Genomic DNA, 11,460 nt, shown 5'->3' on the forward strand with positions numbered 1-11,460 from the left:
TGAAAAACATGAAACCTTGTTTTATCGTCCTGTAGACCGTCCATTGGTCTTTCCTGTATTTTTACAGACAATGAAAAGCTGAACACTTTATTTACAATCTGTTAATGTGACAAAGACGTTCAAGAATTAAATGTCTATGATTTATAACTGTAAAGGCGTAAGCCTTATGAAGCAAAAGATTATGTGCAAATTGTACACGTTTCTCTACTTCTCCCTTGTCCCAGGTTAACTGCTGTACTTCTTGATTCCAATGTCAGATTTCTCCCAACATTGTTCGGATTCTTTTTTATGTTCCTGGCTGTTCGTTTTCTACAGCTCTTAAAGTTTCCGTCTGTATATTGTTTGAAGATCATTCGTTTAACAAGCATGTTGAAAAGGGTTTTTGGCAACATGGCTTGGGCGCACATCTTACAGTATCTCAGCATGTTTTGATAAAGACGATATTTGGAGAAAAAAAGCAGTGCATGTCGATGATGATCCTTTACCCATGAATTTAGTTTTTTTGAAAGTTAGGCAGCGGTCTTACGTGGACCAGAAGGGCAAAAAATCCGAATGAACATTCCACCATCATACTTTGTTGAAAATTTAAGGGAAAAGTGACCAGGGATTTTTTTATCTTTATGGAAATATGAGCTGCAGTATTCCTGACAAAAGAGCCCAATATTTCAAAAGGTCTTTACACTGGAGGTGGCTGCAGCTGACAGATTTTCGCAGTATTGTACTGTGCAGTTTTCCTAGCATGATGCTGTCTGCAGAGAAATGCACACTGGGACGATAATATTGCCACATGATATACCTTTCATTTTTATTTCTTTGTTTTTCAAGAAAGTAGTCGATTAATATATTTTTGTTAGTTTATTTACGAGCCAAGACCTATTCATTTTTTTATTTTCTATTTTTAGTAATAATCAGAGCTTCTTATATCTTGGAAGTACGACACAATAAAAATGCCTGAATGGAAATATACACCGAGACATTATACCTCTTCCAATAAAATTTGCTTTTTTGTGACTAATAAATACTTGTTTTTCATCTGTAACGATGTCGACATATGATTTGGGTATACATCTGTTATGTCGTACTGTATGAGATTTTAATAGGAATCTATAAACACAAACCTCTCTAGATAATCTGATCTTTTGGAAGTGGGATAATGTCTCATGATGTCAAAGGTATGCTCTGTTCTCTTTCAAATGCCTTCTATCTTTATTATTATTATTATTAATTATTATTTCTTACTTTATTTTTGGTGCAATGTGTTTATTGGCCAAGGCTATGTCTTGGTCAAGTATGGTTGAGTACAGAGATTTATGTAAGTTATTTTTCAAATTAAAAAATAAAAATGGATATTACACTGGCAAACGAGTGTTACCAACTAGTATTTAAAAAATCACAGTTTTTATTTATAATATTTTTTCTGACACATGAAAACAACATAACAATCAAATATATATTTTCCTGTTATTTAGGCATAACTTAAATGCTGAAAAAAATGAGATCAATGCCAAAAAATCATCACTAGTGGACGATAGATTTAAGATTTTTTTTATTTTTTTTATAAAAAACATATTCCCCCAGGTTCACAGATGGCTTAAAACACATCATTAATCTGTCTCAACTGAAAATAACTTGCTCTGACAGATCCTAAAATATATCATTACCAATGATTTGTCTCAATACACACCAGTAACGTCTTCTTCTAATGCATGTTTAATAGAGATGCTTAAAGGTACAATTTGTAAAATATTTGTAGTAAAATATCCAAAAACCTCTAGGCCAGTGTTATATATTTTGTTCATCTGATTACTTGTAATATCTCTAATGTTTTAAACTACTAAATCGTGAGAAAATTGCCATTCTGAACAGTGACACGGAGCAGTGCAGTCACCTGTCAATGACGTAAATATCCACGTTACCCTTTGTCTTTACTGATGTGTAACATGTATGACTAACAATTTAGTTTTGAACATTACATGAAATCTTACATAATGAAATAAAACGATGTCATCAAACGCAACAATGATTACTTTACCTCATCTGTTAACATGATTTCTCGTTCCTATCTGATTGATGGCCATCAGCGATAGAGTTAAAGACAACAAATCCCATCATTCCACGCTTCTTTAATATACGTCATTTGATTGTGCGCCCTCTAGGGGCAGATTATACAAATTGTACCTTTAAACAAAGCCTAGTCCTGGCTCTATCTAAGCCTTGTCTGTGAAACTGTGCCTTATTCTCTTAAATTTAATCTTTCAGAGAAACTATCAAAATAGACTGAAAAAGATTGCTTTATCATTCGTGTTCTTCTGTGGTTATGAATCAGCATTGTGATGATACATAGAAGGAAGTAAAGGATTGTGGAAAATAAAACAACTTCTTCTTTATTTACTTTAAAAGAAGCAAGCGCCGTCATAAAACGCACACAACACAACCTCGACTGCTGACGAACACGAGGTAAGTTTGACGAACACTTGCATGCCAGGTCATTTAAAAAAATATTTTTGGTCAGTTTATGATTTTACAATATGAAATTAAATGCCGCTGTGATTAAAATTATTGCTATGCTATAACTGGTTTATTGCTGCCTAAATCTCAATATTAGAAAGGGACATCACATCTGATGCCTGAATGTCATGAATATTAGATAAAATAATAAAGTAGCACCGATAATTCCAGCTTCTTTTTCAGAGATACGTTTTCTGAAATGACTTTTAACTCAAGGTTTCAAAGTCATGCTTATAGTGGAAGGGTACTATCAGAAAAAAACTTTTTTATTTTTACATTTTGGTAAACACGTAGCGGCATTTAAAGTATACATTTTGGGGCAGTTTTCCAGACAGGGTTTAGATTAATCCAGGACTATAGGCTTTAGTTATATGACATTTAAGTAGTTTTTACTTACATACCTTACACAAAACTTACTTTTTGAGATGAAACAATGGCACTGATATATGTTAATATATGTCAGTGCAAGATGTTTTTTAAACTGAGCCATCTCGAACATGCATTTTAGTCTTGGACTAGGATAAGCCCTGTTCGAAAAAAGGTCAAAATATGTACTCCAGCTGTCTCTGGGGCATTACCCTTTCAAAAAGTATAGCTTTGCACATACAGAGTTCATATTAGTACCAGGGATATATATTAGTATTGTAAAGGTACATATTGGTTACAAATGTATACATATCTGTACCTACAGTAATGGTACTTATTTTGACCTTTTTAAAGGGTACATGTCCAGTGAAAGCTGGGGTACATATTTTGTCTATATTTTTTCGGATGGCGTAGCATTGAAAGTCATTGGTTCGATTCCCAGGGGACTCATATCATGTTAATGAGGCGGTTTCTGGACAGGGCTTATCCCAGTCTCAGACTAAAATGCATGTTTGAGATGGCTCAATTTAAAACATTTTGCACTGACATATCTTAACATATATCAAGTGCCATTGTTTTGTCTCAAAATGCATCAAAAAGTATTTTTTTAAACTACTCAAACGTACTAAAGTATTGACGCTGATTGGCCAGCTAATCTGTATGTTGTGATTGGCCTGAATACCTGTAAGCCAGAAGCGGGAGGAATTATGATAATGTCGGTCTTGGCTACATAACCAATTCCAGGAAGCAAACTTACTTGCTTACAATCCGTATGTTTGTTGTAGTACAAGAAAAGAGATTTACGTTGGAGATGATAACTCGTGTCATAATTTCATTTGGGTTACGTACCTTTTGCATATCGTTAACATGTACTAATACACACTTACACACCAAATAAAATGTTAAATTGTGAATTGGACCATAGGTGCTCTTTAAACCTTTCTTTAAGGCACTCAGGCATTTTTACCAGTGGTTTACACTGCAAAAAAATTATTTTCAAGAAAAAAAATTCTTAGTATTTTTGTCTTGTTTTTAATAAAAATATCTAAAAATTCTTAAATTAAGATGCTTTTTCTTGATGAGCAAAACGACCCAAGAAAATAATTCTAGTTTTCAGAAAAATATGGAATCTAAGTGATTTTGTGCATAAAGCAAGCAAAAAATCTGCCAATGGGGTAAGCAAATTTTTCTTGAATTTTTCTTGAATTTAGTGCTTAAGAAAAACGTTCAAGATTTTTTTGCCTACCCCATTGGCAGATTTTTTTGCTTGTTTTATGCACAAAAACTAGACTTTTTTTCATTCACTTCTAGTCATTTTGCTCATCAAGAAAAAGCATCTTAATTTAAGAATCCTTTGATATTTTTACTGAAAACGAGACAAAAATACTAAGAATTTTTTTTCTTAAAAATCATTGTTTTGCAGTGTACACTGTCTTACTTAGTATTTTTGTTTTGTTTTAAGTAGAAATATCAAAAACTTCTTAAATCAAGATTTTCTTGATGAGCAAAATGACCTAAGAAAGTAAGTCTAGTTTTTAGAAAAAAAAAAACTATACAATTTAAATGATTTTGTGCATAAAACAAGCAAAAAAATCTGTCAATGGGGATTTTTTCTTGAATTTAGTGTTTAAGAAAATGTTCAACATTTTTTGCTTACGCCATTGGCAGATTTTTTTGCTTGTTTTATGCACAAAATCACTTAAATTTGATATTTTTGGTCTAAAAACTAGACTAATTTTCTTGGGTCGTTTGGCTCATCAAGAAAAATCATCTTAAGAATTCTTAGATAATTTTACTGAAAACAAGAGAAAAATACTAAGAATTTTTTTTCTTGAAAATCATTTTTGTTTTGCAGTGTACACTGTCTTACTTAGTATTTTTGTTTTGTTTTAAGTAGAAATATCAAAAACTTCTTAAATCAAGATTTTCTTGATGAGCAAAATGACCTAAGAAAGTAAGTTTAGTTTTTAGAAAAAAAACTATACAATTTAAATGATTTTGTGCGTAAAACAAGCAAAAAAATCTGTCAATGGGGATTTTTTCTTGAATTTAGTGTTTAAGAAAATGTTCAACATTTTTTTGCCTACGCCATTAACAGATTTTTTTTTTTATTGTTTTATGCACAAAATCACTTAAATTTGATATTTTTGGTCTAAAAACTAGACTTATTTTCTTGGGTCGTTAGCTCATCAAGAAAAATCATCTTAAGAATTCTTAGATAATTTTACTGAAAACAAGACAAAAATACTAAGAATTTTTTTTCTTGAAAATCATTTTTGTTTTGCAGTGTACACTGTCTTACTTAGTATTTTTGTTTTGTTTTAAGTAGAAATATCAAAAACTTCTTAAATCAAGATTTTCTTGATGAGCAAAATGACCTAAGAAAGTAAGTTTAGTTTTTAGAAAAAAAAAACTATACAATTTAAATGATTTTGTGCATAAAACAAGCAAAAAAATCTGTCAATGGGGATTTTTTCTTGAATTTAGTGTTTAAGAAAATGTTCAACATTTTTTTGCTTACGCCATTAACAGATTTTTTTTTTGCTTGTTTTATGCACAAAATCACCTAAATTTGTTATTTTTGGTCTAAAAACTAGACTTATTTTCTTGGGTCATTTGGCTCATCAAGAAAAAGCATCTTAAGAATTCTTAGATAATTTTACTGAAAACAAGACAAAAATACTAAGAATTTTTTTTCTTGAAAATCATTTTTGTTTTGCAGTGTACACTGTCTTACTTAGTATTTTTGTTTTGTTTTAAGTAGAAATATCAAACACTTCTTAAATCAAGATTTTCTTGATGAGCAAAATGACCTAAGAAAGTAAGTTTAGTTTTTAGAAAAAAAACTATACAATTTAAATGATTTTGTGCGTAAAACAAGCAAAAAAATCTGTCAATGGGGATTTTTTCTTGAATTTAGTGTTTAAGAAAATGTTCAACATTTTTTTGCCTACGCCATTAACAGATTTTTTTTTTTTATTGTTTTATGCACAAAATCACTTAAATTTGATATTTTTGGTCTAAAAACTAGACTTATTTTCTTGGGTCGTTAGCTCATCAAGAAAAATCATCTTAAGAATTCTTAGATAATTTTACTGAAAACAAGACAAAAATACTAAGAATTTTTTTTCTTGAAAATCATTTTTGTTTTGCAGTGTACACTGTCTTACTTAGTATTTTTGTTTTGTTTTAAGTAGAAATATCAAAAACTTCTTAAATCAAGATTTTCTTGATGAGCAAAATGACCTAAGAAAGTAAGTTTAGTTTTTAGAAAAAAAAAACTATACAATTTAAATGATTTTGTGCATAAAACAAGCAAAAAAATCTGTCAATGGGGATTTTTTCTTGAATTTAGTGTTTAAGAAAATGTTCAACATTTTTTTGCTTACGCCATTAACAGATTTTTTTTTTGCTTGTTTTATGCACAAAATCACCTAAATTTGTTATTTTTGGTCTAAAAACTAGACTTATTTTCTTGGGTCATTTGGCTCATCAAGAAAAAGCATCTTAAGAATTCTTAGATAATTTTACTGAAAACAAGACAAAAATACTAAGAATTTATTTTCTTGAAAATCATTTTTGTTTTGCCTTGTACACTGTCTTACTTAGTATTTTTGTTTTGTTTTAAGTAGAAATATCAAAAAAAAATTTAAATCAAGATTTTCTTGATGAGCAAAATGACCTAAGAAAGTAAGTTTAGTTTTTAGAAAAAAAACTATACAATTTAAATGATTTTGTGCATAAAACAACCAAAAAAATCTGTCAATGGGGATTTTTTCTTGAATTTAGTGTTTAAGAAAATGTTCAACATTTTTTTTGCTTACGCCATTAACAGATTTTTTTTTTGCTTGTTTTATGCACAAAATCACCTAAATTTGATATTTTTGGTCTAAAAACTAGACTTATTTTCTTGGGTCATTTGGCTCATCAAGAAAAAGCATCTTAAGAATTCTTAGATAATTTTACTGAAAACAGAACAAAAATACTAAGAATTTTTTTTCTTGAAAATCATTTTTTGCAGTGTAAGTGTTATTTTTAGATTATTTTTCTCACCCCATTGGCAGATTTTTTTGCTTGTTTTAAGCACAAATTCACTTAAATTGTATATTTTTTTGTATTAAAGCTATACTTATTTTCTTAGAATGTGTTGCTCATCAAGAAAAAACATCTTAATTTAAGAATTTTTAGATATTTCTACTGAAAACGAGACAAAATACTAAGAAAGAAAGTAATTTTTTGCAGTGTAGGTGTCAAATAAAATGAGAGAGATAAAAGACGTAAAAATCTTTCCTCTGATATTTCAGGTAAATGAGGTGATAAAGACTAAAACAAAAATGTATCATCTGATAGCAAGACTACGTCCGATCTGGTCCAGCTTTTGTGACCTCTACACAAGCAACACCACGAAGACCTGGAAGGAGAAACTTCTCCTGGTGTTTTCCTGCTTTACCTCCAGCCTCATTCTGAGCAGCTTAATCTTCCTCATCCTCCACTTTTCCTTCAAATGTAATCTGGAAGTCTCAGCTTTCATAAGCTGTGGTTTCTGTGTTTGTTTAACCCCAGCCATCTATTTCTCGGAAAGGGCTCGCTGTTTTGCAGGCTTGCTTTTGATCTCCATGGGTTTGAAACAAGTAAGGTCCCTTCTTCTGACATTCGGAACGAGTTTGGTTATTTTCTTCAACATCAAGAACACGTATCAGAATGGCAGACTGCTCGCGAAAGGCCTGATTTGCAACTTGGAGGAAAAATTATTGAATATTAACATAGAGCCTCTTGGGAATTACATAAAAATGCTGAAATGGGTGGGAAAGCAACTTAAATACTTTCTAAGTTTTAATCTAGTGAGCTACCACGCAGACTTCAAGCTTACACCAAAAGTTAACTCGGAGAGCTTTAAAATTCACATGGTCGAAGCTGAGCGAGCCCTAAATGAGACGGCTCAGAACGTGCTGATGCTGACCGATGCCTTGTCTTCTGTTGGAAAGATCTTGTCTCCGACTTTAGGTCTCTTTCTTCTGTTGCTTCTCACGGCTCTGTACCTCAGGCGATTCCGGATTGACAACAAGTACAACAACGTATATATCACAAAAAACTTTCTTCGCTTTGATGAAGAGCAAAGGGAGAAAGGTAAACCTTGCGTCCTGCCGTTCACTAAAAGTGAATTGAAACGTTACATTATGACCCCGTCCCTCAGTCTGACGGCCCAGCGGTGGAAAGCCATGCTCAAGTTCAGCATTCCCATTTTCACCCATTGTCTCACGTGGCTGGTGTTTATCAGTCTGGACAGCTTCATTTATTGGCTTATTGTAGTTCTAAGTAAGCGACTTGGGGATCTGGAGCCGCTTCGTGTTCCTGTGGGCATAAAACTTCAGGTAGCCTATAAAATATCTACTATTATAGTTTCTCTTAATGTGATCCGGTTTGTGAAACCCAGGCTAAAGTATTATAATTTAATGATGAGATTATAAACAAAAATGTTAATCTTTGATATGACCTTATTCATCTGAATTTTACCTTTTTTTCTTTTTTCACGTTGTAAGGAGGCAACTTTATTTTTAGGTTTACCTGTTGAGGAAAACGCGAAATGGGCCAACTTTTCCTACACCGTGTCTTTGTTCGAGAAGAAGTGTTTGCCTGAACCTGAACTGTGGCTCCACAGATCTCTGGTCCCATTGTCTCTCGTTCTGGTCTTTCTACTGTTCTTGAGTCTTCTGTCATCACAGCTCACGCAGCTCAGGGTTTTGCTGTCCGAACAGTTTTATTCAGATGTTGCAGAGAGACGCACTGCCTATCTGCATGCAAAGATATTAAAAAAGCGTCACAAATATAAAGCGGATGAACTTGAGGGAGATCTGAAGACCTCGGTTATGCAGGTTTGTACTCTTTACTTCAAGGTGCAATGTTGGACTTTTAGCAAGATCTCTTGATAGAAATGCGATATAATATACATAACTATATTATCAGTGGTGTATAAAGACCTTACAATGAGCAATTTGTATCTCTATACACCACGGGTCCCCTTACATGGAAGTTGGTGTTATGTTTTTTCAGTATAGCCCTAAATGGACAAACTACTTTATAGAGCGCATTTTGTCACTATGCTGTCTCAGACGATGACATGTTTGTCCTGTGGTGGCTACCATAGCTTCTCTATGTGTTTCGAAAGGGAGAGTTGAGCTGTGAACTGAGCTGTTGGTTGCAGTCTCACCGAAGTATAGGTCTCTCCGGAACAAAAAAGGGGCGTTTCCCAATTTTGGGGCGTTTTCAAACTGGGATTAGGCATTTTTAACCATCCATTTCCCAACATTGGGAAATGCCTCTTTTTGTTCTGCAGAGACCCCAGTCTCGTCTTATCGCTAGATGCCGCTGAAAGTCCTACCCAGTCTCACGAAATTACGTACCTATAGTAATCATAATTTTTTGATTCTTTTTCGTAAAACTGTCACGGATTTCCGTGTTTTTTCATGATCGTATCACGAATTTCTGTTTATGTTTCATTGTCACGTATTGGTTACTCAACTGCTTGTTCCTATTTTCAAACCATTTTGCGCTTCGGTTTAGGGTTAAATTTGGTGTTTGCATTAGGATGTCACTTTAAGTATTGGTTTATACTGTTTTCTCAATTTATTTTTTTATAGTTTCTAAATTTTAAACCATTGTCGCCTGGCGTTAGGGTTAGAGTTGGGTTTGGGTAGGGATGTCATTTTATGTAAATCTAACCCTAAAACGAAGCCAAAATGGTAAGAAATTAGGACAAAACAGTTGAGTACCCAATGACATATAAACAGAAATTTGTGATATGCTCACGAAAAAACACGGAAAGCCGTGACAGTATCACGAAAAAGAATCAAAAAATTACGTGAGTACGTAATTTCATGTGACTGGGCTGGAAAGTCCCACATTGCACCTTTAAATTTCCTATAGACCAGAAATATATCAGAGATATATTTGAGTTTTTGAGACATGTTTGCGAAAGGTCTTGCAATATTGTGGCAGTAACAAACAGCCTACTCAAGGGGTGTTAGTTACCTTTAAAACAGATTCAGCTTGGCACAAATCGCTAAAAAGCATACTTAGCTAAAAGCATTTGTGTTGTACATGCTTTAGGCAGACTGATCAAACGGAAATTTGTGTTATGTTATAGCACAAAAAACTTGATTAATTTATGCATGTCCATGGCACAAAATTCAGCTTTTTTCATGCCTTGATGTCTTTGTCGTACAAATTTCTATAGATAGTTTTTTGAGTCCTTTGCACAACTTTCTTTTTCGTTCCAAATTATGCACTGCAAAAAAATCACTTTCTTGCTTAGTATTTTTGTCTTGTTTTCAATTCAAATATAAAAAAATTCTTGAATCAAGTATTTTCTTGATGAGCAAAATGTATATAGACAAAAAATATAAAATTTAAGTGAATTTGTGCTTAAAACAAGCAAAAATATTTGCCAATTGCGGTGAGATTTTTTTTTCTTGAATTAAGCAAATAAGAAAAACGTAAACTTATTTTTAGATTTTTTTTCTTACCCAATTGTCAGATATTTTTGCTTGTTTTAAGTAAAAATTTTATATTTTTTGTCTAAAAACTAAACTTATTTTCTTAGGTCATTTTGCTCATTAAGAAAATGCATCTTGATTTAAGAATTTTTTGATATTTGTACTGAAAACAAGACAAAAATACTAAGTAAGAAAGTCATTTTTTGCAGTGTGTATTGTTTTCTTATTGTTTTTTTCCTATTTTCTTACCATTGTCGCTTGAGGTTAGAATCACTTTCTGTTACATTTTTAGACATCCTAACCCAAACCCCAACTACAGGAGAAGAAAAACATCTAAACCAATACATAAAAGTACATCCTAACCCAAATCTAACCTCGAGCAACAATTATTTAAAAATAAAAAAAGAGAGAAAACAATAGATAAAATGTCATGAAAAAGAAAAACTATTTCTAGAAATTTGAGTGACACAACAAAGACATTCATGCTCAAAGCACAAAAAAAAGCTGAATTTCGTGCCATGGACACAAATAAATTAATCAAATTTTTTTGTGACTGTAACACAACTTTCTATGAGATCATGTTGGCTTTAGATTTACTGTTATCAGCACACTAAAAATGTCTTTCTGTTTTCATTGCAGCCCAGTTTTTGGTGCCCTTTACTTTTCCATAAACGTCACAAGAACACAGATTCTGTTTGAATCAGAGGTTTGTAAGACATTGCTCACGGGTTTGTTACAGTACACATCATGTTAGACTGCAAAGTCTGTCTGCACATTTGTACAACGCACTTGGTGTTAAGCTTGTGCTCTCTGGTGGTCTCACATTCATTGCACTTTCCCGTGTATTAACCTTGCTCTGTATGTACTAAGTAAGGTGCTCGGGTGTTAGCATAATGTATGCACTGAGAGCCAGGTGACCCTGGAATGATAAGGGTTTCTAACTTCTTTTATAGATGCAAAAACATAATATATGAACCTACATGATGTTGATGCCTGATATTTGTGTAGTGTGCAATATTTAATGTGTATTATTTAATGTGTATATAATGTGTTTAATTGTGTCACTTTTGTAAGAGAAACTATCAGAATTGTA

At 32.4% G+C, this 11,460-nt stretch overlaps 1 protein-coding gene across 2 annotated transcripts; it reads left to right on the forward strand.

The window, feature by feature from the left end:
* Positions 1–23: 23 nt before the first annotated feature.
* Positions 24–11,441, forward strand: LOC135789110 (dendritic cell-specific transmembrane protein). 2 transcript variants are annotated; one of them, XM_065298748.2, is made up of 4 exons: positions 24–2,457; positions 7,179–8,246; positions 8,415–8,747; positions 11,007–11,441. In XM_065298748.2, exons 2-4 carry the CDS (start codon positions 7,209–7,211, stop codon positions 11,064–11,066), a joined length of 1,431 nt encoding a protein of 476 aa, XP_065154820.1. In that variant the 5' UTR covers positions 24–2,457; positions 7,179–7,208; the 3' UTR covers positions 11,067–11,441. The 2 variants fall into 2 exon arrangements, with proteins under 2 accessions (XP_065154820.1, XP_073667643.1); XM_073811542.1 differs by lacking the exon at positions 24–2,457 and having other exon boundaries at positions 6,777–8,246.
* Positions 11,442–11,460: the final 19 nt, after the last annotated feature.

This window comes from Paramisgurnus dabryanus, chromosome 13 (assembly GCF_030506205.2).
Source record: "Paramisgurnus dabryanus chromosome 13, PD_genome_1.1, whole genome shotgun sequence".
In the NCBI taxonomy this organism is placed as follows: Eukaryota; Metazoa; Chordata; class Actinopteri; order Cypriniformes; family Cobitidae; genus Paramisgurnus; species Paramisgurnus dabryanus.